This window comes from Aquarana catesbeiana, linkage group LG02 (genome assembly GCF_042186555.1).
Source record: "Aquarana catesbeiana isolate 2022-GZ linkage group LG02, ASM4218655v1, whole genome shotgun sequence".
NCBI lineage: Eukaryota > Metazoa > Chordata > Amphibia > Anura > Ranidae > Aquarana > Aquarana catesbeiana.
Genome location: NC_133325.1, coordinates 203033158 through 203060716, shown reverse-complemented (window position 1 = coordinate 203060716; position 27559 = coordinate 203033158). Strand labels below are relative to the sequence as shown.

General features: G+C 42.0%; 1 protein-coding gene across 3 annotated transcripts in view; it reads right to left on the bottom strand.

Annotated features, from left to right (window-relative positions):
* Nucleotides 1-27559, bottom strand: part of VWA8 (von Willebrand factor A domain containing 8) — a 686916-nt gene that overhangs the window by 406901 nt on the left and 252456 nt on the right. For all 3 annotated transcript variants that reach the window (XM_073614208.1, XM_073614207.1, XM_073614209.1), the window contains exons 14-17: nt 25186-25346; nt 13486-13599; nt 7437-7605; nt 4305-4382 (exon numbers count right to left, since the gene is read on the bottom strand). In XM_073614208.1, coding sequence (XP_073470309.1) covers nt 4305-4382; nt 7437-7605; nt 13486-13599; nt 25186-25346 — 522 coding nt within the window. The remainder of the gene's footprint in view (nt 1-4304; nt 4383-7436; nt 7606-13485; nt 13600-25185; nt 25347-27559) is intronic.

Below are 27559 nucleotides of genomic sequence, written 5' to 3'. Positions count from 1 at the left end.
CCAGCAGTTTAGACATGAAAGGCTGTGTGTTGAATTATTATTAAGTATTAAAGTATTAGTATTATAAAAAAAACTCAGCTTATACTTAAGTATATACGGTATATATACTATTACACACACACATATACATACATATATATATATATATATATATATATATATATATATATACACACACACACACACACACACAGTAAGTGTAATAGTATATATACCGTATATACTCAAGTATAAGCCGAGTTTTTCAGCACATTTTTTTGTGTTGAAAGTGCCCCCCTCGGCTTATACTCGAGTCACTGCGTCCAGCTTCATATCTGATCAGCCCATGTCATGCTCAGACGGCAGCCGACCAGTGTTCAAAAGCCGCGCCTCCACCTCATCCTCGTCCGTGATAGGGGAACACTCAGTTTCCCAGTAGTGAGTCAGTGTTCCGCCTATCACGAACGTCCTCTCATCCTCATCCCACGGACGAGGATGAGAGGATGTGCGTGATAGGTGGAACACTGAACACGGACTGCTGGGAAACTGAGTGTTCCGCCTATCATGGACGAGGAGGAGGCGCGGCTTTTGAACACTGGATGGCCGCCATCTGATTGCATGACACGGCTGATCAGGTAGGCAGATTGGCACACTGAGGCTGCAATGTACACACTTGTATCAGCTTTGTTTTTTGATCCTGCGAGTCTGCATTGGCTTTACAATCTGATCATGTATAAATGTGTATCTTTTTGCTTTTGGTTCTGTTCCTGTTTGTCTGCAGTGTATTGGAACTCTATCTTTCCCTTTATGTGGTTGCCCTGATAAACTGGGATTTGTCCTGCTGTCATGCATGTTCCACCTGTATTTTTCCATGTACTTTCCATGGTTCCAGTGAAAGCCAGATGCTTCATGTTCCTGTACCTCACAATGAGGTGGCAACACAGTTTTGCCTTTGTCCCTGTACCTGCTCTTCTATTGAGCTTAGATGCATATTCTTGTTTACACTAAGACATACACTGAGGCTGCAATGGACACACTGAGGCAAGCAATGGACACAGATAGGCGTGCAATGGACACAGATAGGCTCACTCTCGGCTTATACTCGAGTCAATAAGTTTTCCCAGTTTTTTGTGGTAAAAGTAGGTGCCTCGGCTTATATTCGGATCAACTTATACTCAAGTATAAATGGGTATGTGCCTTCTCGAAAGTAGAACTCAACCAAAGCATGGAGTCCGCTATAAAGTTGGAGAACCAAGGTAAAGCGAACCCAAACAGCCCAACAACCATCGGACACATAAGCCAATAGCAATCAGGCGATAGCACAATAACCACGCTGTGTTGTGTATGAGAGGGTCAATGTATATCTCACATGGGGGTCATAAAGATAGAAGGTACTTGGCACAATAAAAAGCTGACAAGGCAAATAATGAAATATGGGGACATATATTAAAAAATATATAACAAATCAGATAAATAAACAAAACAGGCTGTTGGTCTCGATGTATGGAGAGAAGTATAAATAAATCACTCATAAAAATGACTAACATGCCACTCAAAGTTGTGCCCAAGTGAGATGCGAATCTGGAGGTGAAAAATCCAGAAGACTTCCCTCCGACAAAGGGACCGGAACGCATCACCCCTAGTCTTGATACTTTGACCTTTTCTATAACCTGAACCCGCATAGCTGTTTTGTCCCCATGGTAACACCTGTTAAAATGTTTGGCCACATTAGTGGACAAATCCTTGTCACACTGTAAATGTGTTCCTGGAACCAATCTCTCAACCGTCTTGTAGTCCTTCCCACATATTGCATGTTGCAAATCACACATGTGATTAAATAAACTATGTTGCTAGTATTGCAGTTGAAGAGGGACCCAATGTTGTATATTTTGTGATTAACAGAAGAGCTGAAGGTGTTACCACCCTAGAAGTGACTGCAGCAGTTGTATCCAGCTGCACCACATCTGTAGTTACCCTTATGCCGCGTACACACGAGCGGACTTTGACCGGACTGGTCCGGCGGACAATTCGACCGTGTGTGGGCTTTATCGGACCTGCAGCAGACTTTTACGGTCAAAAATCTGACAGACTTTAGATTTGGAACATGTTTCAAATCTTTCCAACGGACTCGAGTCCGGTTGAAAAGTCCGCTCATCTGTATGCTAGTCCGACAGACAAAAAATGATGCTAGGGCAGCTATTGGCTACTGGCTATCAACTTCCTTATTATAGTCCGGTCCTACCTCATTACATACAAATCCGTCGGACTTTGGTGTGATCGTGTATAGACAAGTCCATTCGTTGGGAAAGTCCGTCGGAAGTCCGCCGAAAGTCCGTCGGACCAGTCCAGTCGAAAAGTCCACCGTGTGTACGCTGCATCAGAGTGTAACCAAGTAACCGATCCGGGAGCTTTGGTGTGAAAAAAGCTGGGTGACAACGAACACCCTAGAGAGGGGGCTCTACGTGAGACAATGTTGATACCCCCCTTTAATATCTCAGAACAAATATCCGAGAATAAAGCAGGCAGATGTCTATTAAAGATCTGTTTAATCATATTAAATTAATTGTTAAAGGGGGTGGACAGTGTTAGTTGATTACTTATTTTGTTCCTACTGTTTTTTCTCTGAGGGGTCACTCTACTTATAAGTTCAGATCTCCTTTTATGTCTGGCTATAGTGAGTGCTCTGTCGAGCATCCACCTGGAATACCCCACTGTAAAAACCTCCTATATAGAGACCTTGCCTCCCGTTCGAATTGGTCGTTGTCACGGCAAATGTGCCTCACACGTAAAAATTGGCCAACAGGGATGCCCCTGATAGTGTGACTTGGGTGGCCAGAATGGGCAACTAAGAGAGATTCGCTTGAGAGTGGTTTATTGTACAGGGTAGAACATACCTTGTCAGACTGACATCTAAAAAACACATGGAGCTGTTGTCAGCAGCGCCAGTGAATGACAGATTAAGATCATTAACATTAAGATATGCAAGCATAGATGGCATGAGATCCACTCCCCCACATACAACCAGCAAGAGGTTATCAATGAATCTTAGGTAAACGACAATCCTAGCTCTATAGAGATTTCCACCCCCAAAGATGCGGGACCGCTCCCACCAACCCATATAAAGGTTAGCGAACGAGGGCGAAAATTTTGCGCCCAATATTTTTTTCATTTTGATCTATCTATCTATAGATGGATAGGATAGATAGATATAGATAGATAGATTTACACACAGTATATGACCATTATTATTACTATTTTTCTATGTGCATCTTAGAGTAGTCCTCACCATTTCCTATTGCAACTATTGCAAGTGTTTTTATGTAGATGCATTGTATCTGGATTCATCTTGGTGAATGCATGTCACATATGTATGGATCCAATAGTCGGGTGTGGCACTGTGTCTGCATTTATTGTGGGACATTGTGCGTTTTTATGGATCCTATAATGGAGGCAGCTTCCCTTGATGTATATATGCATGCTTACATATGTGGATACACATGCATTTCGTTGTGGATTTCTCATTGGTCCAGTATGGATTAGCAAATGATTTTATATGCACGTCCCTTGTGGACATGTGTGGGGGCACGTGGATATGTGTGCCTGCACATGCAGACACGTTTATATGGAATGATTGGTTTATTGTCATATATGTGCATATTATTATTTTTCATTAAGTCGATCGTTTTTTCACGTTTTATGTATGTATATTTATTTATAGTTTTTTTCCTTTTTCAAATGTTTTTATTGGTTTATGGTATTATCTATAAATGTTTATATACGACTGTTGGTCCATGTTCCTATGTGTATTCAGGATTCTTTGGTATGCATGGATACATGGACTTTCAGTTTCAGCTTTTACCCAAGTCTCCAGCCGCATGCTCTTTGGGGCTGAGGTTTGGTGATTGATTGAGTTGTGTTCTCATCACCGATTATCACCACCACCAGAACACCTGTAGCTATTGGGGCAGTCTATTTAAGATCTTTCAGTTGTCTAAGTCATGATTAAGCACAAGAGGTATGTGTGAAATGCGTCTACGTGACCACAGTTTGGTGTCTCTGGTGTTATCTTTGTGAAGCAAAATAAAAGGCAATCGGAAGTTCTGGATGTGCAGCCATTTCTTTCTTCTTTCCAAGTTTCCCACGGAGGCGGGCCGGGGCTAGCACTCTGCAAGATAATCCAATCAGCTTCATCTTTATACAACTGGAGCAGTGGCTCTTTTTCTTGCATTTAGCTGCTTGCCTGAAATCCTGATTCAAGACTTCAATAAGTAAATACCATCTGATTAGAACACACAATAATAAAAGGTCAAACAACTGTAACTCACATTGGGGTCCTTTGTGTCAAGTAGCTTGTGTGTCAATGTCAGCAGCTGTTCCACTGCCTCTTTTGGGACATTTGGCACCTGAGAAACAAATTAAATGGAATGTTGAGCTGTTAAATATCAAAACGTAACCTCTTGCTTACTGGGCACATAAACCAATTTTCAGCTTTCAGCGCTGTCGCACTTTGAATGACAATTGCGAGGTCATGCTACACTGTACTCAGATAAAATTTTTATCATTTTTTTCACACAAATGGAGCTTTCTTTTGGTGGTATCTAATCACCACTTGGGTTTTTATTTTTTGCTAAACAAAAAAAAACATGTTTCATAGTTTGTTATAAAATTTTGCAAATGGGTGATTTTTCTCCTTCATTGATATTCACTGATGAGGCTGCACTTATGGGCACTGATGGGCACAGATAAGGTGACAATGATGGGCACTGATAAGACGGCACTGGTGGGCCCTGATGGGTGGAACTGCTGAGTGGCACTGATAGGTGGTATTGATAGCCAGCACTGGTGATGACGCACTGATTGGTGATTTATAGGTGGCACTGTGGGCAGTGACAGGCGGCACTGTGGGCACTGATAGGTGACATTGAGGCCACTGATAGGTGACACTGTGGGCACTGATGGGTGGTACTGTGGGCACTGGTAGGTGGTGCTGGTGGGCACTGGTAGGTGACGCTAGTGACTCTCCACGATCGGGACTGATGTCCCTCTTGCAGCCGCCGGTGAACGGCTTTTTTTCCCTCCTCACACTACCAGCGTGAGTGGGAAAAATAGCCGATTACCGGCTCTGTTTACATCACATGATCAGCTGTCATTGGCTGACAGCTAATCACGTGGTAAGGGGTTAGGATTGACCCCTTACTCCGATCTGTGATCACCTGAGTCTCAGACTCGCTGATCACAGAGTGAGCCTCACACGCCCTGCAGGGGGCGCGCAGGCTGCTCAAGCACGGGAAGACATCCATGGACGCCCTCCCGGCAAATGAAGTCCATGCTGCAGACGTCTTTTGGCTATAGCGTGGACGGCAAGTGGTTAAAAAGAAACTTAATGTGATGATGTTGAATTCTAGAGGCATTGGACCATGGTTGTGTTTAATGTCCCAGCATCTTTTTTGTCTATTTTCCAAATGTTTCATTATATTGTATCAACATCGTTTTCATTAAGGAAAAAAGAGAGCCCAACTTGCTCCATATTGCTCCCAACAGCTTTTTTTTTAGTATGCAGCAAATAAAAAAAATGTAAAAAAATGAAACCTTATCAATACCAAAGTAAAGGTGTCAAACAACTTTACAGCTCTATGTCTGAAAAAAGAGCCTGTTTTGTGGCTTGAAATGTTGCATTTCTTTATGAAGGATTATGTACGTTAACTTGTTGCCTATCTACTTTCATATATCATAATATGGCATATTATGATTTATGAGTGCCCTGGGCAGATGACGTTTGCTGTATTGGAGAAACATTTGCTTGAGGCATCTGATAAGTGGATTGGAGTGCACTTCATTGTATAATATGGTGTAAAACAGTCAGAGTAACTCAAGGGTTTGGGAAAGGCCATTGGCTTTGGTTCGGAATTGTTCTCAACAGTTGAATAAAAATAAACTCATGTTCTGTGATTTATGGAGCGCTTGCCAGAAAGGAATTGGATTTTGAATGTACATGTTTGGTTTAAAGCTAGTCTGGCAATTGTTTCATCTTTCGTAAGGAAACTGAAATGCTCCTGTCTAAGGTTTTTAGGTCTTCTAATATAGATCCACCATTTAAGGCCAGTAACGGAATTTCCATTTAGTCACTGGCCATGCAACAGTGATACTTTCAGATAACCAGAGATATGAGTGGATTACCAAGGCTGGGCTGAGCTGGGACAGGTTTCTTCCCAGACAACAAACGGTTAGATGGTTGATTTACCTTATATGTTAGAGCAATTGTTGTAGTATGTTTCATTTCTGAATACTGCACACAGGGAATTATTTGAGCGAGTTTAAAAACCTTAAAAGGAATCTATCATCTTTTTAAAGCTTTAAAGATGTGCGTGAAAATGTGATCATCTTTATGTAAAAGATCTTATGTAGTCATGTTTTAAAACCTTACTTCTGTATACAGTTTTTGATTACAACACACACCTGGTGGACAGTTCAGGGGGAGTTAAGGAGATTAAATTAAAAATTACAAGTTGGGATGAATGATAGTGCAGAGAGGGTTAAGGGGAGTGAACCAAGGGCGGATGACTTCACACTTCTGGGATCAATGGCAATCCCATGTGAAGAGTAACCCCTACTCAGCCCCAGTGCTGCACCAAGCAAAGAAAGCTGCTATAAATTACAGCCTTTCCTCCTATAAAGTTATCTTAATATCAATGCCAGTCAATGCAATGTAGCAGCCCCCACAGTTAACCCCTGTAGATCCCAAATGATGTGTAAACCACCCACAGTTTGCTCAGCCTTTGCTCAGTAAAGATCCCTACTCAGCTTCCTCCACCCTGCCCCTTTTGCTGCTGAGATCAATTATCTCACCCCAGCACTATACCCTACAATAGTGCCTCACCTCTTCCATGCAACCCCATTTCTCCACCTAACAGCATACGATGAAACACATTATTTGGCCATAGGGGTTGTGATCAGTACTTAGCTGAGCTTACTATATAGTTACATCTATACTCATAGTTACTATAAAAAAAACTGTAAAGAATCATTACAGCAATAAAAAGGAACACACAATTTGTATTTACAATAAAAAAAATAAACACCTTATAAAAATGGAGTTTAATTTACAAAGGACATAGGGAATCAAGAAACAAATACAGATATATTATTTCAAAATGTAGTCTAAGTAAGCAAAAGTATATGAGAGGTGTGAATGTAACAGGTTTTAAAAATCTGTAATTACTCTGAACATTAATACCTACCAAGAACTATGCTTGCATCTTCAATAGAAGACAAAAAATAAAACATCTAAGCCACAGAAATCTTATTTTGAAATATTTTTTGGGACTACAACATAAATGACGGTAGAAAGCTCATTACAGAGAGGCTATGTGAGCGCTGAATCAATTCAAAGTAACAAATTAATTGTTTTACAATGCAACTAGTACATTAAATATTGAGAAAGATCACAGAGTTCTTACCATTCCCTTCATTATTTGAATCTCCTCTTTTCTGGTGGATGGTTTTACCATATGATACAGAAACATAGTGAGAAGCTCGGGACCCAGCCATTGCTGAGTAGTGCTGCCAATCACTGGTGGCTCTGCCAAAGCAATGATTCTAAAAGAAGGGTGAATAGGAAAGATTGACCTGCAAAAACAAAAAAAAATTAAATGGTTACAACAAATGTAGTGGTTATGTATCAGGCATACTTGACATTTATTCTTACACATGAATGAAAAATATTACCAACAGAGATAGTAGACGTACATCCAGTAGTATAAAACCCACTTAAATGTCAAAATTATTTTACAATTTTTTAAATGAAAAACAGTTTTGACACATACTATTATAAAAACAGCCCTGGGCAACCTCCCTGTTATTTGTATCTACATTTCGAGAGAGGTAAAAAAAAAAAAAAAAAAAAAAAAAAATTATAAACAGCTAGTTTTCTGACACTGTTGGCAATTTTTATCTTTTTTTTCCACTTGGAAGCAGGCCAGCTCCATCGTTTTTAAAGGAGGAAACCAGGTGAAGGAACTTACATGCTCACCCCTCCTCTCTGCTGCCCATTCACAGAAGCCTTTGTACTTTGTGAATGAGTTCACATCATACAAAGGCTTCTGTAAATGGGCAAAACAAGGAGAGGGGTAAGCATAACAGATCCAGCGGCTCTGCTCTTAAAGAACCGAGACCACAGCGAGCAGCATTGGAGCTCCAGGTGTTTTCTTCCTGGAGCACAATAAACCTGTCAGATGTAAATAATAGAGATAAGTCTACAAGACAGCCGGCACCTTGTTGGACTTAACTCATGGTATGTATGCAGTTTTTACAATGTAGTTGAATTCCCGGAGTTCAGCCTTAACCTAATTACATCTTGATTCTATCATTCATTGTTATTTTTTCACAATTTATTACATGATAAAATAGAAGAGGTAATTTGGGAGAAAATAGAACCATTTATTTTACCAATCACAGAGACAATGAACTAAAGATTCACAAATTCTACACTTTCCTTTTTGAAATCTCAATTGTTAAGGAATATACTTAGTAGCTCGTATTTTACATCAGTATCTATCTACCTGTATTCTGCTGTAAATAGCCGACAGAGCAGAATTCATCTATACAATACATGCTGTAGCATACTGTTAACTACAGATATTAAACAAGACCAGGTTCCAGGCCTGGTTCTGGTCACCCTTTTGAGTGAGCTTTGGGATATACAGTATTTGATCAACACTATTACATCATATACACAATTCACTTAAAAAAAAATTAAATAAAAGTTGCAATAAGGAAAACAGCTGTAACTTTGATCTTTTGAGAATGTAAAAACTCTTTATTCTTCATTGAGTGTGCTAATTGTTCTAATGCTAGAAAATGAGATGTTTAAAATTACATTTTTGTTTTTGTAGAGATAGCTTTATACAGCTTGTGATTTAGTAAAAAGAACATATGGGTACCCACCAGTTTCCTGATGGAACACACACAAGTAAGGATGGCAGCATGGGATATGTATTAATGTTTTGAGTTTTGGACCCAACATGTCTGACATCATAAATGATTACTGATAAGTGTAATTCTCATAAATAATGAAACAGTGCACAAATCGCTCCAGATATTTTCGGTTCAGTTCCCTCCAGTGACATTGTCTGCACAGTTTACTGTAGTCCTCCATCTACAGTATTTGTATAGATTTTGATTCCAGGTTTTCTAGTTTTCACCCAAAAAATCCTGGCAGTAAGCCAACATCCACCCAATTAGCCCTGTATTTTTAAGTGTGTTTGTATGACTTTGGTAAGGCTATTACTCCAGAAGCTCATTATGAAGCTCATCATTGCATGATTAGCTCATTGTTTTTTTTTATGCTGTAGAATGTCAGATCCATATAAATTACTAAAAAAAAAAATATGTATGCCTTAATTGGCAAGTGCAACACTACAGTTCATAAGAAGCTAACATCCATGCTTTTTTAAGGATGGTAAAATAAACTCTGTTGCTATAGTTACCATTTTCGGTACAAGAGATGAAACGAGAAGGATATAGGGAATACATGAAGCTTGATATTAATGCAGTCCTTTGGCAAGTTCAAAGGGAAACTTTTTCCTATTTTTTTTAGAAAATAAAATGTTTCCATGAAGTTAAGTCAGGCTCAGACTGCCTAGTAAAGATGAGTTTCAAAGGAAGCATTACCCAAAGTTCATTTCAAAATGTAGGGGGTAACACAACAACTATGCAGCTTGCACTGCATTTCTTGAATAGACAATTCCTATTAGCACAGTAGATTGATGGATGATACATTAAAAAAAGAAAAGATAAAATAAAAAACAATAACACCACAAAAAAAATATAAAATTGAAATAAAAAAATAATTGAAATACATAATATCCTCCAGTAGTCTTGGTCATCTCACACATGTTTTGTGCTCAACTGTCACATCAATATAAAATTTAAAGGACCAAAAATATAATATATTGCAGATTAGTAGCGTTTTCTGTGATGGCTGCATTTGTTTGTTTTTTTTTTCAATATACTTTTGCTTTATTTTCACCTAGAAAATGGACATATAGATTGAAATCTAATGTTGCAACAGGTGTAAATGACTATTAATTTTGCCTATTGCTTGTAAATTCCTCCCATCTTTAAATATTTAAATTGGAATAAATTTATTTACGTTTTTTTTATGTGATTTTTTTCCTTTGATGAGGTATATATTTTTTGATAAGTTGAGGTCTATTTTTTTTAAAAATACTTTTTTGATTTACTAGATGCTATTTTCAGTTTAAATGCTTTGATGGTGATATCTTTCTATCTATCTAACTTTTCCAGTGTGGTATTACTCCAAATCTTTCTCCTTGACCCAGACACCTTTTAGGGGAACATGTTGGTGACGTTTTTTTCGACGTGGTATCACTTCTGGTTTTTGCTCTTTAATGACATGATTCAATTTACGGTACAACTTTACTTCCGGCCTGGTTTTTCCACATCCCCAGACACCTGGGTGCCAATTTGTTTCATATACCTGTATTTTCCAGGCGAAGATAACTTTTTACTGCACTGCTCTTGATAAAATCACCTGTGTGGTAATGAAATGTGTTGCATTCCATGCAATGTTCATACTAGCCCCATATGGGTTTTTGTTTTTTTGTTTTTATCAATCTGTTTATTTGCTTTTTTATTATAAGCTTTATCTCCCATACATACAAAGTGGATTATCTAAGTATCATCTATTGATACTTGACTTATCGTGGACTACATCTCAAAGGCAAATTTACTTGGATAACTTCTGTATATCTGCTCTATTTGGATTCAGTAAGTAGACGGCAAGCACACGATCTTTCACGAACCTTTCGATGATATATAAGCCTACAAATTGATGTCTTGACCAAATATCAACAGGAAAAACACAAGACATCTGCAAGATATATACATGATATTCTGTATATATATTTATGCACATAATAGCATATTTTGAAGTCTTAATGGTCCTGTTTCTACACCTAAAGTCCGATTGTTTGGTCATATACTGACCCAGTGGACACTCAATTGGTGATACAATTGGTGTACATTTTTTTGCAGGTAAAAAATGTTAATGTATTATTTTTTGTTGCAGGAGCCTGCAAAGCATTACACCAGCGATTAGCAGATCGTTGATGCCATGCAGGTCCCCTGCAGATCTGTCAGTGTACCGGCTTGCTCCTACCTTATAAGAGGAAGCAGTTACATTCTGACAGAGACACAATGAACTACCACAGCGCTCAGTGCCATGGTAGTTCATTGAAAACTACAAGCCGACAGCTGCAAAGTCTGCCGGACCTTGTAGTTTTCCATTCACAACACACTGACTGGGTGGTGTGGCCTCTTTCTTTTTTTAAATTGTGACAGCCTGGCGGGGGAGGGGGGTGGTGAGATCCCTGCTAGCTGTCAGATCAGGGTCGGGGAGGTGCGGGCGCTGGTCCATTCATAACATATTACATGTTACACTCTGAATATAGGTGTAACATGTTACGAAAGATGAATTTATCCTGTAATAAAGGCAAATAGAATGCTCACATTGCAAGGAAATTTTCTCCAGAGTTCAGTGAATGAGGTGAAGCTCTGCTCCCATCACTCCCTTTCAGGTTGAAAATGCGCTACAGTGTTGCCAGCTGCTGACACAATGTGGAAGTATTTGGGGTGGATAGTCTAATGTCAAATAGGCTGCAAGGGAATTTTCCTCAGAGCTTAGTGAATGTGGTGAAAATTCACTTTGCAAAGAATACTTAATCGCATTCAAGGAATTTTGTTTTTTAAAAAAGCCATTTACCTTTCACATGATTGATTATTCTTTGCATAGTGAAATTTCACCACATCCACTAAGCTCTTAGGAACATTCCCTTGCAAACTGCAACTTTCCTTGCAAAGTGAACAGCTTATTTGCCTTTAGAATATTAACCCCAAATAATTCCACATTTTGTAAACTGGCAACACTGCAAAGCATTGTCAACCTGAAAGGGAGTTTGGAATGTACCCATCAGGTGCTGGCAGGAGCCAGTACAGAGGTGGGTGGAGATATGGAGGTGCAGACAGGAGAACCAGGTAGATAGGTGACCATTAGGCAGGGTAGAGGGAAAAGTGTTAGGCCAGTCCTGAGCTGACACATGCCAATAAATATGCTTGGTTGTGTGATGAAGGGGATATCAGTCAGGGAGTGGTTTTACTGAAGCAGACTGACTCCCCTAGCTGCCAGGGGAACAATGGATGGGGGCAAGGTTACAAGAAAGGATAGACAAATACTGGTGGTAGGGGACTCAATTATTAGAAGGTTAGGAGATCATGATATTTGTGACAGATTGCCCTAACAGAATGTTGTTTACCGGGCGCTCAAGTTCAGCACATTGTGGATCAGGTGGACAGATTGTTAGGTGAGGCTGGGAAGGACCCAGCTGTCATGGTACACATTAGTACCAGTGACAAAATTAGAGGAAGATAGAGTATCCTAAAAAACTATTTCAGGGATTTAGGAACTATATTAAAGAAACAGACATCCAAGGCAGCATTCTCAGAAATACTGCCTGTACCTTGAGCCACACCAGAAAGGCAACAAGAGCTTAGGAAATTTAACAAGTGGCTAAGAAACTACTGGTGCAGAAAGGAGGTTTTTGGGTTCCTGGAGAACAGGACTGACTTTTTGGTGAGCTACAAGCTTTATAACAGAAACTAACCTAAGTGGAGAGAGTACAGTTTTAGCAGGGGAGAAGATGGACAAAAAGTTAGAAGAACTTTTCAAATTGGTGGTGGTGGCGAACAAACAAAGCTATTCCAGGTGGTGAGTGAGGATCAGAGGGAGTTCTACTGTAGTCAGTGTTGGTGGAGTAGCTAGAGTGACCAGGGGGTGACAGAATAATATTGCAGCATCAAAACACACAAGTAGAAAGTAAATGTGCTGGTACAAAATTAAAAGGCATGTTAAAAAATGCTAGGAGTTTAGTGAATAAAATTACAGAACTGGAAATACTTGGAGCATCGGAAACATTATTTGACAGAACACATGACTGGCTTGCGGCAGTCAATAGGTTGAAAGGTGTGCATATACATCAAGAGTAATTTGATAGTGAATATAAGGGATGATATTGGAAACAGGCAGGGAGGAAGTGGATTCCTTGTGGCTGGAGCTTCAAGGGTAGGCAGCAAACAGGAAATTATTGGTCTGCATATACTATAGGCCTCCTAACTTGATGGATGAAGAGGAGCTCCTGAAACCTCCCTTTTCCTGCCTCTCTTTAGTTTGTTTGGAACAAACAATACACTTTGGACTAGGGGACCTGTAGTGTGCATAGAGCAGTGTAAATTCAGCAACCAAAATCCCAAGTCTATCTCGTGAGGGAGCAAGGAAGCGTTGAACACCTGGTACAATCAAATTCTAGAATACCTTGAAATTAGTAGATTGTTTAGATAGATCCTTGAACTATATAGGTGTGGGCAAATCTAAAGGGTGTAGTACAAAAAGACTGCAACGTCTGTGGCAAGCTTTAACGTTTCTGTAAATACCTTTCTTGTAGCTCAGCATCTGAAATTTCTAGTTCCTTCTTTAAAAACTGATATCTATCTCCTCGAAGTAGCCTGGTACCGTCGTACAGAGTGAGCTCCCTGTCATGAATTAGCCTGTAAAAACATTGTGAAAAACGTTACATGCAGCTGTTACAGATAATGGCCGCATTAACAAGGAGATGAGAACTCTCCAACTCTGATCATTTGCTGTGGTTTAAGGCAGGCCATACATTTTTTTTTTGTTAAAAGAATATGTGCTGCTTCCCCCATCCACACATTGGTGGATGGGGAAATCACTCCCGCAGCACACATTGTCAGAATACAATGATCAGTGTTGCCGGCTATAGTCGGTGTCACTGACTGGAAGAATAAACCCAACAGTCTGGTTGTACACAGGTCGATTGAGAGATCAACTTGTGTACAACCAGCCTGCCCATAGATGGATTGAAATTCAGCCAGTCCAGCTGAAATGGCCAAATTTCTATTTATCTATGGCTTGCTTAAAGCGGAGTTCCACCCAGAAATGGAACTTCCGCTTTAAGTGACGGTGACCTCCTGACATGCCACATTTGGCATGTCATTTTTTTGGAGGGGGAGCGGATACCCTCTTTTTAGAGGCATCCAGCTCTCACTTCCTCCCGGGGCTCCGCGGCACCGGAAGTAAGTTCACCCCCCCCTGCAATCTTCTGGGACACATCACAGGTCCCAGAAGATTGCCTGGCCATTCACAGCGCGGCTCACGCATACGCAGTGTGTGCCTGGCTGTGAAGCCACAGCCGAGCGCCCACAGTAACAATGTCGGCGCCGTGGAGAGGAGGGGGAGAGGAGCGGGGCTTCCTGCGCCCACATTGCTGGACCATGGGACAAGTGAGTGTCCGATTACTAAAAGTCAGCAGCTACACTTTTTGTAGCTGCTGACTTTAATTTTTTTTTTTTTTTTTGGCGGAACCACGATTTAAACACAACATATTTGCATAATTACTGACAAAATCAATTAAATACTCTGTCGCTGAATTTAGGCTCACTTCAAAGATAATGAAATACAATAATGTTCATATTCCGTTTCTTCTCCATAAATTTCCCATTCACTGTATTTCCTACCAGAGTATTTTCAAGTTTAACCGAAAATGGCAGGTGTGAAGAGATTTGCCAGCCGTTGGATGACCTTGCGTGTTGCTAGGTTCCACTATGGCTTGCTGACAACAAATGGATTTGCTACAGAAAAAAAATTCAAAGCTTTTTATCCTTTTCTTCTCATTCTCAAAGTGATTTTACAACACTTCTCACAATCGCAAACTGCACCTCTATATGACCCACCCTGTCACAGAATGATACTCAAACTGGTTTTATCAGACCTTGTATGGCACCTTTATACACAAATGACCAACACTGAGAACGATTAGTAGCACTCAACAGTCAGTTTTGTCACATGATTCTTCTTAAGCGAATAAAACATATCCCATAATCCCAGGCTATGATTACATATACTACCTAAAATAAATATGAAAAATTCCAGGCTAATGAGCGTTTCAGTGCAGGAGCTGTTAATGCTGCTTCAATAAGCATAAATAAATATTGCATAAAGATGTAAAAAATATTATAAATATTGCAAAAGCAGAACAATCTAACAATGGTGTTGCCAGATCCCATATACTTACTAAGCAGTGAAAGTAGACTTTGATTTGCTTTACACAACTACTTCCATTTAAAAGGACAAGTTTATGCTTCAGAGGTTTTTAGTATATTAAACTTATTTACATTAAAGCAAATGCAGGATAAAGAATATAAACTTGGAAGTTAAACCAATAAGCAATACAAGGTATTACATGTGCTGTTTTGATTAAAACACTAAATAGCATTGTGGAATCCTACAAATGTAATGGCCATACTGTGAAGCCCTAAACCTTTACTCAATCCTGCATCAATGCACCAATGATTACCAATGATCACTCGTACAGTGAGATTACTTAAGGGAAAGCAGAGGTGCCCCTTACAGGCAAGTAGCAATAAATATCCAAATCATAATCAGATAAGGGTTCTTTTTGAGCAAAGAGTGCAATCTTTTGTCAGTCTTTACTACCAAAGGCATATAAACTCAAGAAAAATATGACTAAGGAGCACCATATACTGTGCCTTGAAAAAGTATTTATACCCCTTGAAATTTTCCACATTTTGTCATGTTACAACCAAAAATGTAAATGTATTTTATTAGGATTTTATGTTATAGTCAACACAAAGCGGGACATAATTGTGAAGTGGAAGGAAAATGATTTTCAACATTTTTTACAAATAAATATATGAAAAATGTGGCATGCATTTGTATTCAGCCCCCCTGAGTCAATACTTTGTAGAACCACCTTTCGCTGCAATTACAGTTGCAAGTCTTTTTGGGTATGTCTACCAGCTTTGCACATTTAGAGAGTGACATTTTTGCTCATTCTTCTTTGCAAGATAGCTCAAGCTCTGTCAGATTGGATGGAGAGTGGCTGTGAACAGCAATTTTCAAGTCTTGCCACAGATTCTCAATTGGATTTAGGTCTGGACTTTGACTGGGCCATTCTAACACATGAATATGCTTTGACCCAAACCATTCCATTGTAGCTCTGGCTGAAGGTTTAGGGTCGTTATCCTGATGGAAGGTGAACCTTCGACCCAGTCTCAAGTCTTTTGCAGACTCTAACATTGCCCTGTATTTGGTTCCATTCATCTTCCCATCAACTCTGATCAGCTTCCCTGTCCCTGCTGAAGAAAAGCATCCCCACAACATGATGCTGCCACCACCATGTTTCACAGTGGGGGGTGGTGTGTTCAGGGTTATGTGATATGTTAGTTTTCCACCACACATGGCGTTTTGTTATTAGGCCAGAAAGTTCAATTTTGTTCTCATCTGACCAGAGCACCTTCTTTCACGTTTGCCGTGTCCCCTGCATGGCTTCTAGCAAACTGCAAATGGGACTTCTTATGGCTTTCTTTGAACAATGGCTTTCTTCTTGCCACTCTTCCATAAAGGCCAGATTTGTGGCGTGCAAGACTAATAGTTGTCCTGTAGACAGATCCTCCCACCTGAGCTGTGGATCTCTGCATCTCCTCGAGAGTTACCATGGGCCTCTTGGCTGCTTTTCTGATTAATGTTCTTCTTGCCAGGCCTGTCAGTTTAGGTGGACGTCCATGTCTTGGTAGGTTTGAAGCTGTGCCATACACTTTGCATTTTCGGATTACGGATTGAACAGGGCTCTGTGAGATGTTCACAGCTTGGGATATTTTTTTATACCCTAACCCTGTTTTAAACTTCTCCACAACTTTATCCCTGACCTGTCTGGTGTGTTCCTTGGCCTTCATGATGCGGTTTGTTCACTAAGGTTCTCTAACAAACCTTTGAGGGCTTCACAGAACAGCTATATTTATACCGAGATTAAATTACACACAGGTGGACTCAATTTACTAATTAGTTGACTAGCGAGAGCAATAAATCTAGCACAAGACCTCCTCAAACTCTAAACAGTAAACCTGTAGATATTTTTATGCATTGCATATGGGGATTTTTAAGTACCGTAGTTTGTCTCCATTCCATGAATGTGCACAATTTTAAAACATGACATGTTAGGTATCCATTTACTCAGCGTAACATCATCTTTCACATTATATAAAAAAATTGGGCTAACTTTACAGTTTTGTTTTTTTAAATTAATGAACGTGTATTTCTTCAAAATAAATTAGAAGTTACACTTACCGGTAACGTGTTTTCTAGGAAATCTTCCAGGACGGCACACCTGAGATGACGGGTCTCATCTGACAGGAAACATAATCAACAACAGAGTTTAAAAGGACCCACCCTTCCCTCTGTCCCTCAGTTATGACAAAGTATAAGCCCACACTGGTGCCAGAAGGTACATTCTGTGAGAATTAAAACACCACCAACACTTAGGGGGAGGGAAGTAGGCCTGCCGTTCTGGAAGATTTCCTAGAAAACCCGTTACCGGTAAGTGTAACTGGTAATTTTCTCCAGTCATCTTTCAGACCGGCACACCTGAGACGATGAGCAAGAATTTCAGGCCTACCTTAGGGTGGGACCACCGCCTGTAGGACCTTCTGTAGTGCCTCAGGAAGGTATTTTGCCTCGTCCATGTTGCTGCCTTGCAGATCTGATCAATCGAGCCGCCTGCCCTCTCTGCCCAGGAGGTCACCAGTGATCTTGTTGAGTGAGCCTTAAGGTGAGCTAGGACAGGTCTACCCGAATGCTCGTAAACTATTGAGATAGTCTGCTTGATCCACCTGGCTATCGTTGGCTTGGAGGCCTAAAGACCCTTTCTCTGGCCAGAAAAATTAGTAGATGGTTTGATCTCCTAAACGCTCTTACTCTCTCTAAATAGACCAGAAGACAACGTCTAAAGTCTAATTAATGATATTTTTCTTCCTTATCATTTTTGGGGTGCTGACAAATTGATGGAAGTATAATGACCGGTGACCAGTTGAAGACCGAGGTCACCTTCCTTAGGTAAATATAACGAATCCTGTCTGAGGATTACCCTATCCTCTAGGAATAAACAAAAAAGGCTCTTTAATAGTCAGAGCCTGTAGGTCTCCAACCCTTCTGGCTGTGGTGATGGCCAGAAGGAAGGCCATTTTAAAGGGAAAGAAATTTAAATTAAATTTGAGCCACCAGCTCGAAAGGCCCTTTTGTTAGGGCGTCCAGTACTAGGGACAAGTCCCACAGTGGAAACCTGTTTGTCCTTACCGGAATTACCCTTTCCCTGGCTGTCAAAAATCTTTTTACAAGGGAGTTCAGAGCCAGTCTACTGTCCAGAAACACTGAAAGGGCTGCAACCTGGACTCTGAGGGTACTGACAGCTAAACCTTGGTCAACCCCCTCCTGGAGGAAATCTAGGACTGTCGGGATTGTTTGGAGAGTGTCTTCCCTAGACTGAGCCCAGCGAGAGAAAACCATCCATACTTTTGCATAGACATGTCTAGTGACTGGTTTCCTACTAAGCAAAAGCGTATCAATCACCTTCTCCGAACATCCCCTACTCCTGAGGATCCCCCTCTCAAAAACCAGGACGTCAGAGAAAGGAACCCCGGGTCAGGATGAACGACTGGGCCCTGGTAGAGGAGATTGTGTCAGGACGGGAGATGAAACGGAGGAGCAATCGACCACTTCTTCAGGGTGGGGAACCATGCCCGCTTCGGCCACCAGGGTGCAATCAGAATGAGGCATCCCTGTGACAGGGACAGCTTCTGTAACACCCGGGGAATGAGCACCAGGGGAGGGAATGCGTACGCCAGGCCGAAATCCCAACTCTGGGCTAAGGCATCTACCCCCAGGAGCCCTGCTCCCTGGTGAGAGAAGAATTTCCAAACTTTTCTGTTCTTCCTGCAAGCAAACAAATCTGGTTGCCATAATGTTGGCTCACCAGAGAGAAAACCTCCTCGTTTAGCTCCCACTCTCTCTGATGAATAGGCTGCCTGCTGAGGAAGTCTGCCTGAAAATTGAGGGACCCTTTTATATGGACTGCAGAGACAGAGAATTCTCTTCTCGGCTTCCTCCAGGATCTTCTGGGTCAGCTTCATTAGCCTGCTGGACCTAGTTCCTCCCAGGTAGGACACAGCCACTGCTTTATCTGAGAAGATTTGTACTTCTCTCCCCTGGACCTGGTCCTCGAAAAAGTTTAACGCCTTTCTGACTGCCAGAAATTAGAGAAAGCTTCGCTCTGCTTCGGGTCCCAAGGACCCTGGGCGTAAAGATCTCCCAAGTGAGCTCCCCAGCCCCAGGCACTTGCGTCCGTTGCTACGCTTAGTGGATTTTGTTGTGACCATGTCCGACCCCCTGACAGGCTGTTAGGACTGAGCCACCAGTCTAAGGAGTTTCATAGCTATCCTTAGAGAGATACTCTTACGTCCAGGTATTCTCTTCTCCCGTCCCAGGAGGAGAAAAGGAATCCTTGGAGCCCCCGAGAGTGGAGCTGGACCCATGGGACGCAAGATGACATAAGCCCCAGTACTCCCATAATGGTCCTCAGAGAGGCCTCTCCGGTCTCGTGGAGAGCTGACACAGCCCCCTGTACCTTTGAGATTTTCTCTAGGGGAAGAAAAATCCTTGGAGCCACTGAGTCTACCCGGCACCCTAGGTACACCTTGGACTGCAAGGGATCCAAGGAGGACTTCTTCCGGCTGATCATCCAGCCCAGAGATTCGAGTGGACAACCCTCTGTCTCGGTCTGACCGGAGCTGTTCTAGGGCCAGACTGTAAATTAGGAAATCGTCCAAGTATGGGATCAAGGCTATCCTCTGGAGGTGCAGAAAAGACACCACTTCGGCAAGAAACTTGGTAAAGATTCTCGGACTGGCCACTAGGCCGAAGGGGAGTGCCCTGAACTGCCTGTGCTGGACACCCTGCTCTGTCTGAACCACGAAACGCAGGTACTTCTGGTGTTCCAGGTCAATGGGGACATGCAAATAAGCATCTTTCAGATCTAACGTGATCATGAAGACTCCCCCTTGGAGGTGTCTTCTGACCATATAGATACTCTCCAGAACTTTTTTGTATAGCAAGTACTGGTTCGGCTTCCATAGGTTTATGATCAGCCGAAATTTTCCTGATGGTTTCGGAACCACAAAGATGTGGGAATAAAACCCTTGGGCAATCTGACTCACGGGAACAGCAATAATGACCTCCTGTTTTGCAAGCTTGCGGACACTCCCCAAAAGGCCTCTTGCTTTCAGTGGATCCCTGGGGAGACAGGTAGACATGAAAAAGTTTGGAGGGGGGGACAGAAATTCCAACCTGTAACCCTCCCTTATAAGATTTAGGATGCAAGGGCTCTGTGTGATCTTCTCCCATTGGGAAAGAAACCACAAGAGCCTCCCACCAACCTTTATGTTGGCGTCATTTGGCTTCCTTGTTGGAAGGTACGGACCCAGAAAAAAGGATTCCACCTTTCTTCTTGCCCTTACCAAATCCCCGCTTTTTCCTCGGCTCCTTCTTACCCTTAAACTGGCTCTTTGAAGGGGGGGCCTCGAAAAAATTTCTTCCCTTTATCCCTCTTGGGTTTAGTTGGGAATTTCTTGCCCTTTTCTGTTGATCAGGACAGGACCTGTTCTAGGTCCAAGCCGAAGAGCAGCGAGCCCTCAAATGGTATACCGCAGAGTCGAGATTTAGAGGTAAAATCTCCATCCCACATTTTGACCCAAAGGGCTCTTCTGGCGGAGTTTAGTAGAGCCGTCGACTTGGCAGTTGTTCTCAGTGTTTCTACAGCAGCATCTGCCAGAAAGGCTACCGCCTTCCCAATAACCTACAGAGAATCTAATACCTCCTTGGATTCGTTCTTACGCGAGACATGGTTCATCAACCTGCTGACCCATGCATCTGCGTTTCTGGTGAAACAGGTGGAGGCCAATGCTGGACCAATAGCTGCAGCATTAGCATCCCAGGATCTGCGCAACAAGGTTTCAGATTTTCTATCCATTTGATCCCGAATGTTGCTGGAATCCTCAAACAGGAGATCCGAACGTTTAGATACTTGTGCCAAAGAAGCATCTAAATGTGGTACTTTTAGGAATTTCTCCTCCTCCTCATCCTTAAAGGGGCATCTACGTTTCCAGGTCTTAAGTGTTAATACCTTGCGCTCAGGTTCCCTCCACTCCCTTAGGATTATATCCTTAAAGGATTGGTGCACTGGAAGAAACCTAGCTGGAGGTTTGTCCAGTCCCCTATAAACTTTATCTTGAGCTGAGACCTGAGTGGACAGCATCTGAATGTCCTCAGACGTATAGATTGCCTTGAGGAGACCCTCCATGTCTTCGGCTAAGAAGAGGAGATGTCCCCCAGGCCTAGCCTCGATCCGACTATCCTGGTCAGAATCCTCCACTTGCTCCTGAGACCTCTGCTGTGAGTCCTCTATCTCCTCCTTATCTGAATAACAGGGAGCCGTTTCTTGGGACCCCCCATTATTACTGGTTGACATCCCCTCCTGAGAGGGGGAGCTCTCCCTACTGAAAGGGGCTTCTACCTGCAGCTTCTCGACCATAGTCCTAAAGGACTGGAGGGTTGCTAGCATCTCAGACTGTAGCGTACGGCATTCTTTCACAGCTTGTGCTGTCTCCTTGCCTACTAATTTATAGATGCATCTGAAGCAGAAAGGCTTGTTGTGGTCCTGTGGGAGTTTCTCCTTACAGTAACCACAACGCCTTGATTTTGAGGTGGCTTTGGACTTAGACCTACTGGCCGTCCCCTGGGTAGGGCATTCAATCTCTGTAAATGACAATAAAAACCCATTTTAGCCATTACCCTGTGGGGGAGAGGAAAATAGGGCCACCCCAAATCTCCCCACAGCAGCTGGGTCACTCACCCCCTGTGGTGACCTCTGATGCTGCCAAATTCGGTCCGTCCTTCTCCATCCCATCTAGCCGACCAACCGCTGGGTAGGATCACTCCAGGTAGATTGGGGGACACAGGACCGTGGACCCCCGCTCCGTTACCGCTTTTAAATCTGCTTGCTGCGCTGCTCACCGCCATTTTGTTGTAGCCCGGAGTCCCCGGAAATGACGTCATCCGAGCGCGCCGTAACGACATCCGGATATGCGCAATAGCAGCTGGACGACGCCGATAGAGCACAGCGGCAAGCAGATCCCTCAGTCCCACCAGCCACACCTGACCCGGGACACCATGCTAAACACATCAAGGACTCCATCCCAAATCAGATGGGGGATATTCGAGTGGCCCCTCCATGCCATCCACCACTGTCAGGTAGGAGGAGAGAGTGGGATGTAAGGTCCCTGGGGTTATGGACACCCTCACCGTGTCCTAGTGCCGCCAGTTTCTCAGGGGGGTTCTTGCTGTACCACCCCTGAGTACTTACTTCTGGAAGAACGAGGGAATGACCCCCCTCGGAACGAGCAGAGCCCTGTCAGACCCTGCAGTCACCACTGGCTACCCTAGGTCTGACATTCCGGGGGGAGACCTCGGTCCCAGACCTTGGTCTAAGAAATAGAAAAAAATTAATGGTTTCGCTGCCATCCTGTGGGAAACGCAATCAATAACTGAGGGACAGAGGGAAGGGTGGGGCCTTTTAAACTCTGTTGTGTTTCCTGTCAGGTTAGACCCGTCATCTCAAGTGTGCCGTCCTGGAAGATGACTGGAGAAAAATGAGTAAATTAATTAATTGGGAAGGTCTGCGCTTAGGACGTGTGCGAAGGTTGCAGCCTCCCCAAACCCCCCCGTAAGAGGGCTCTGAAATATAAAAAGAAAGAAGATGTTAATGGGCGAGTGGCGCTACCTATATGTCAAATAGTGCTCTACCAAATCACTCTATAGTGGCTAAGTATTAAAAGACACAGTGTTATTGTGGAATAAATTATAAAAAAACAGTTTCCATAAAGGTGATAGTGTAATATCTATCACACCTCACCTACCCCAGTAGGTGAGTACTAAAACCCTCACACAGGAGAAGTTAATCACCAAAAATGTAATGGCTTACAAATTAGTGTATAAAACATCCAGACATGAATATCATGATAGTATAGTGATCCTCTGCTTGTAACAGTGCGTATAGTGTCCAAGCCCAAAATACAGGATGCGAGTGAACCAAATCCAAATAAAAATGCAAAGAATCGCACCAAAAAAAAAAAAAAAGGTTATAAAAAAAACAAAAATCGCACCAAAATGTAATTATCGCCCCATATACAAAAACATGAGTGTATACATATAGTGTCCCAATCATAAAATCAAGGTGTATATAAACCCAAGATGCAAAAGAAAAACAAAAAAAAAAAAAAAATTGCACCAAAAAACAGAAAAAGATGCAAAAATCGCACCAAAATTAAAAATTACACCAAGATGCAGTTTATCGCACCGTGTACAAAAGACACATAGGTGCATTCATCCCAATGAAGGTGACTGTTCGTGTTTAGAGAAATTGTAGCAGGCCACTTTAGTGATCACAGAATCTTGACAGGTGACTTGCGTGCTCCCCCTCAAGGGTCCCCACTCACCAGATCCTACTACCCCTACATGGGTAATGCGCATGTAGCTCCTTAGGTTGGCAGGTAACCACTGGTTTCAGCCTTTGCAGTTCCTTGAGCAGCTATATCCGGGTTGTGATAGATAGATGTATAGATAGTTTTCATAATCCTCATAAAAAAGAGAAATTGGCTCCCATAGTGCAGTATAACCAAAACTTCCGTTTATTAAAAGGTTATTTTAAAAAATGTAACTTTTTTTTTTTGGTGCGATTCTTTGCATTTTTATTTGGATTTGGTTCACTCGCATCCTGCATTTTGGGCTTGGACACTATACGCACTGTTACAAGCAAAGGATCACTATACTATCATGATATTCATGTCTGGATGTTTTATACGCTAATTTGTAAGCCATTACATTTTTGGTGATAACTTCTCCTGTGTAGGATTGGTGTCCACACCTAGAGGGTTTTAGTACTCACCTACTGGGGTAGGTGAGGTGTGATAGATATTACACTATCACCTTTATGGAAACTGTTTTGTTATAATTTATTCAACAAGAACACTGTGTCTTTTAATACTAAGCCACTATAGAGTGATTTGGTAGAGCACTATTTGACATATAGGTAGCGCCACTCGCCCCTTCACATCTTCTTTCTTTTTAGACTGGAGAAAAATGCATTTTAAAGACTGCTGTGCAAATACAGTGCGACATAAAATATAGCAACGATCACTCTTTTATTCTCTAGGGCAGGGGTTGGCAACCTTGGCACTCCAGCTGTGGTGAAACTACAAATCTCATCATGCCTCTGCCTCTAGGAGTTATGCCTGTGATTATCAGAGTCTTGCAATGTCTCTTGGGACTTGTAGTTTCACCACAGCTGGAGGGCCAAGGTTGCCTACCCCTGTTCTGGGGTCTCTGCCAAAAAAAATATATATATTTATATGTTTGGGGATTCTACATAATTTTCTAGCAAAAAAACACTAATTTTGACTTGTAAGCAACAAATGTCAGAAAAAGGCTTAGGCATGAAGGAGTTAAGAATACAGTATAGCCTCCAGAACTTACATCACTTGTACTCTAACTTTTTGAAAATGCAATAAGACTCGGTTTGCACCTATGTGTTTGTGTCAGGGCTTGTTTGCTGGGGCACAGCAGCCCATTCATTTAAATGGGCTGCTGTGCCTGTGTTTCCTGCAGAAAACGGTGTGGAAAAACGCGGTCATTTTGACTGTGCGGTTCCTGAACCCCCAAAAGGCACTTCCTTTTTTTCATGCATGGGGGTGCCATTCAGAATGAATGGCAGCCCCTACATTTTCTCAAAGTAGCGTGTTTTCACTGTGGGTGGTTGCGGATATTGATGCGATTCCTGCATCAGCAGCCACCCGCATAGATGTGAACCGAGCGTCAATGAACTGTTTGCATATCTATTGGAACTTGAGATAGAGTTACGCTATTTTTTCATCACTTTTAAGTAAAGAACAGCTCAATAAAGTATTTTCAGTCAGTCAGTCTTTTCTAGGACTACATTCTATGACACCAATTTGACTGCAGAGTATTAGAAGCAATATAATACTGTATGCATATACATATCTATAGTTGATATTAATCATTCCACCACAAAAACTATTAAGGAGATATAGTGCATATTTTAAGAATGTATTATTATTACATCTCTCAGTTTACAATATAATTTTTAAGCCATATCTGGTCATCTAAAATGCTCAGAGCTAGCAGTTACTGACCTTTGAAGAATGGATAAAGTGCCTGCATTGACACGATGGATACCATCAAGAATAACAAGTTTTCCTTCCAAGGCAGCTGTAACCAAAGGAGATTGTCGCCAGGCAGTGTCACCATTTGGAAGTGTGTACCTTTGCTGCAGCAAGTCCCTGGCAGTCATGTCCTGCACAAATCAGTTCAACAGAAATCAATGTGATAACAGCAACAGTATTTGAATGTAGAGTAGAATGATACAAATAATAAAAAAGTGTTACGTGATAGTTTCAGTCAATGCTGCTTCAAAGCCCCAATCAATGTTGCTCTAAAGCACCAAATTCTGCTTCTATTGGCAAGAATTTCTCAATAACATTGTTACAAGTTGCAAGAGCTAAGAGGTTGCTATGTTCATGAAAAAAAAAAAAAAAAAAAAAAAAAGATGAATGCACTATTTTAGTAATCCAACCCTTAAAATGGTTGTAAACCCTTACACAGACCAGGTGATACACAGAGATGAAACAAATACTCCCACATACGTTTTACCTGTTTATCTGTAGTCTATTCTTCTCTAGATCCATTCAAAGTGCAGAATTTATAAAGCTTGTCTGAGCTGTCAGCAGAGAGCTAAAGTTACATTCTGCAGAGCTCAGTGAGGAGAGTTCTAAGAGCTGATTGGAGAGAAGGAACACATAACCTTCCACACAGCACATAGGAATAGAGCAGAGGCTATCAATCAGCTGGAGGTCTCTCCCTGACACCATTTTTCTCTTGGTGTCAGTAAAACTTGTCAGAAGTGATTTATGTTGAAAGCAGAGAAACGAAGCAGAAGATAGAAATTACTTTAACAAAAATACAGAACTCAGAATGTGGTGCAGCTGTGCATGGTACCAATCAGCTTCTTCAGCTTGCTCAAATAAGCTTTGACAATAAAACCTGGAAGCTGATTGGTTTCTATGCACAGCTGCACCAGATTTTGCATGCTCCAGTTTAATGATTGATTCACATGTATAGTGTAGTGTGTGTATAGTTGGTTGCTAAGAAGCGGTTGGGAAGCTGGCCGCTGCGTCCTTAACAACCGATGAGTCATCAGCTGTCAGCGGGCTTCCCCACTGAAAGCTGAATGTAAAAAAAAAAAAAAAAATTGCATGCCCCTCCAAAGACCACACCAGGGGGACACCCCCACGTCAATTTTTTTTTTTTAAAAGGCGTGGGGCCCGCCTCCAAATCAGACCCTTATCCAAGCATGCAGCCTGGTAGGTCAGGAAAGGGAGGGGCCAAGCGAGCACCCCCCTCCTGAACCATACCAGGCTACATGCCCTCAACGGGGGGGATGGGTGCTTTGGGGTAGAGGGGGCTCAGCGCCCCCCCCACACCAAAAAGCACCTTGCCCCCATGTTGATGGGGATAAGGGCCTCTTCCCGACAACCCTGGCCGATGGTTTTGGGGTCTGCGAGAGGGGGGCTTATCGGAATGTTTAATAAGGGGACCCCCAGATACCACCCCCTCTCTATGCGAATGGGTATCGGGTACCTATTCATCAAAAAAGCAGTGAAATGTAAAAAAAAAAAAAAAAAAACCAAGAGCCGGTCTTCCCCCCGAGCCGCCTTCTCCCGTGCCGCTGCTGTCTTCTTCCTCGCCGCAGGTTACCCGCTAAAAACAAAAAAGACCGCTCTTGTCCTAAGGCAGTCTTCCTCCGTTGTGATGTCCCCCCACTGTCTGACATCTCTTATATAGCCATAGGGCGTGGCAATCCGATTACGTCACCCATGCAATCCGATTTTGGCACAGACAAAATAAGGGTCCTGCACCAGTTTGGTGATATCGCGGTCCAATTTTAGCCATACAAATCCATGACTCAAATCGCACCCCAGAGACACCAGAGAATGTGCTGCAATTCCTGTGTAAATTACATGCGGTGTCCTGGACCACAACACTGTGAACCCGGGGCAACTCCCAGGAATATGAATTACTTTCTTGATTTTCATGGCCACTCTTTAGGTAAGATATCTATATCAAATTTCCTAATTTTGCACAATTGCTGTAGCAATTGCAAAGTCAAATGATAGTGTTATGATCCCCATTGGATGCTCTACTGTAGTATGCATAAATAGAAGCGTGGCTGTGAGAGAGTGATGTATTTGTTAGATCACTATGGGATGAGAGAAATAAATGGTGGCGGTTAATTTAAACACCATAGTCTATATGAAGTAAGGTTTTATTTTGTTTGTATGTTCATGAGTTTTGATAATCCAGTTAAATTGGTCATATCTGTGTACCAGATTTTAAATTATGTGACTCATTCATTATATGCTTTAATAAAGCAAATACAAAAAAAAACAAAATTAAAAAACAAACACAGGTAAAGATAGGCAGGAGACAGGGGCAAATGGCTCATCCATT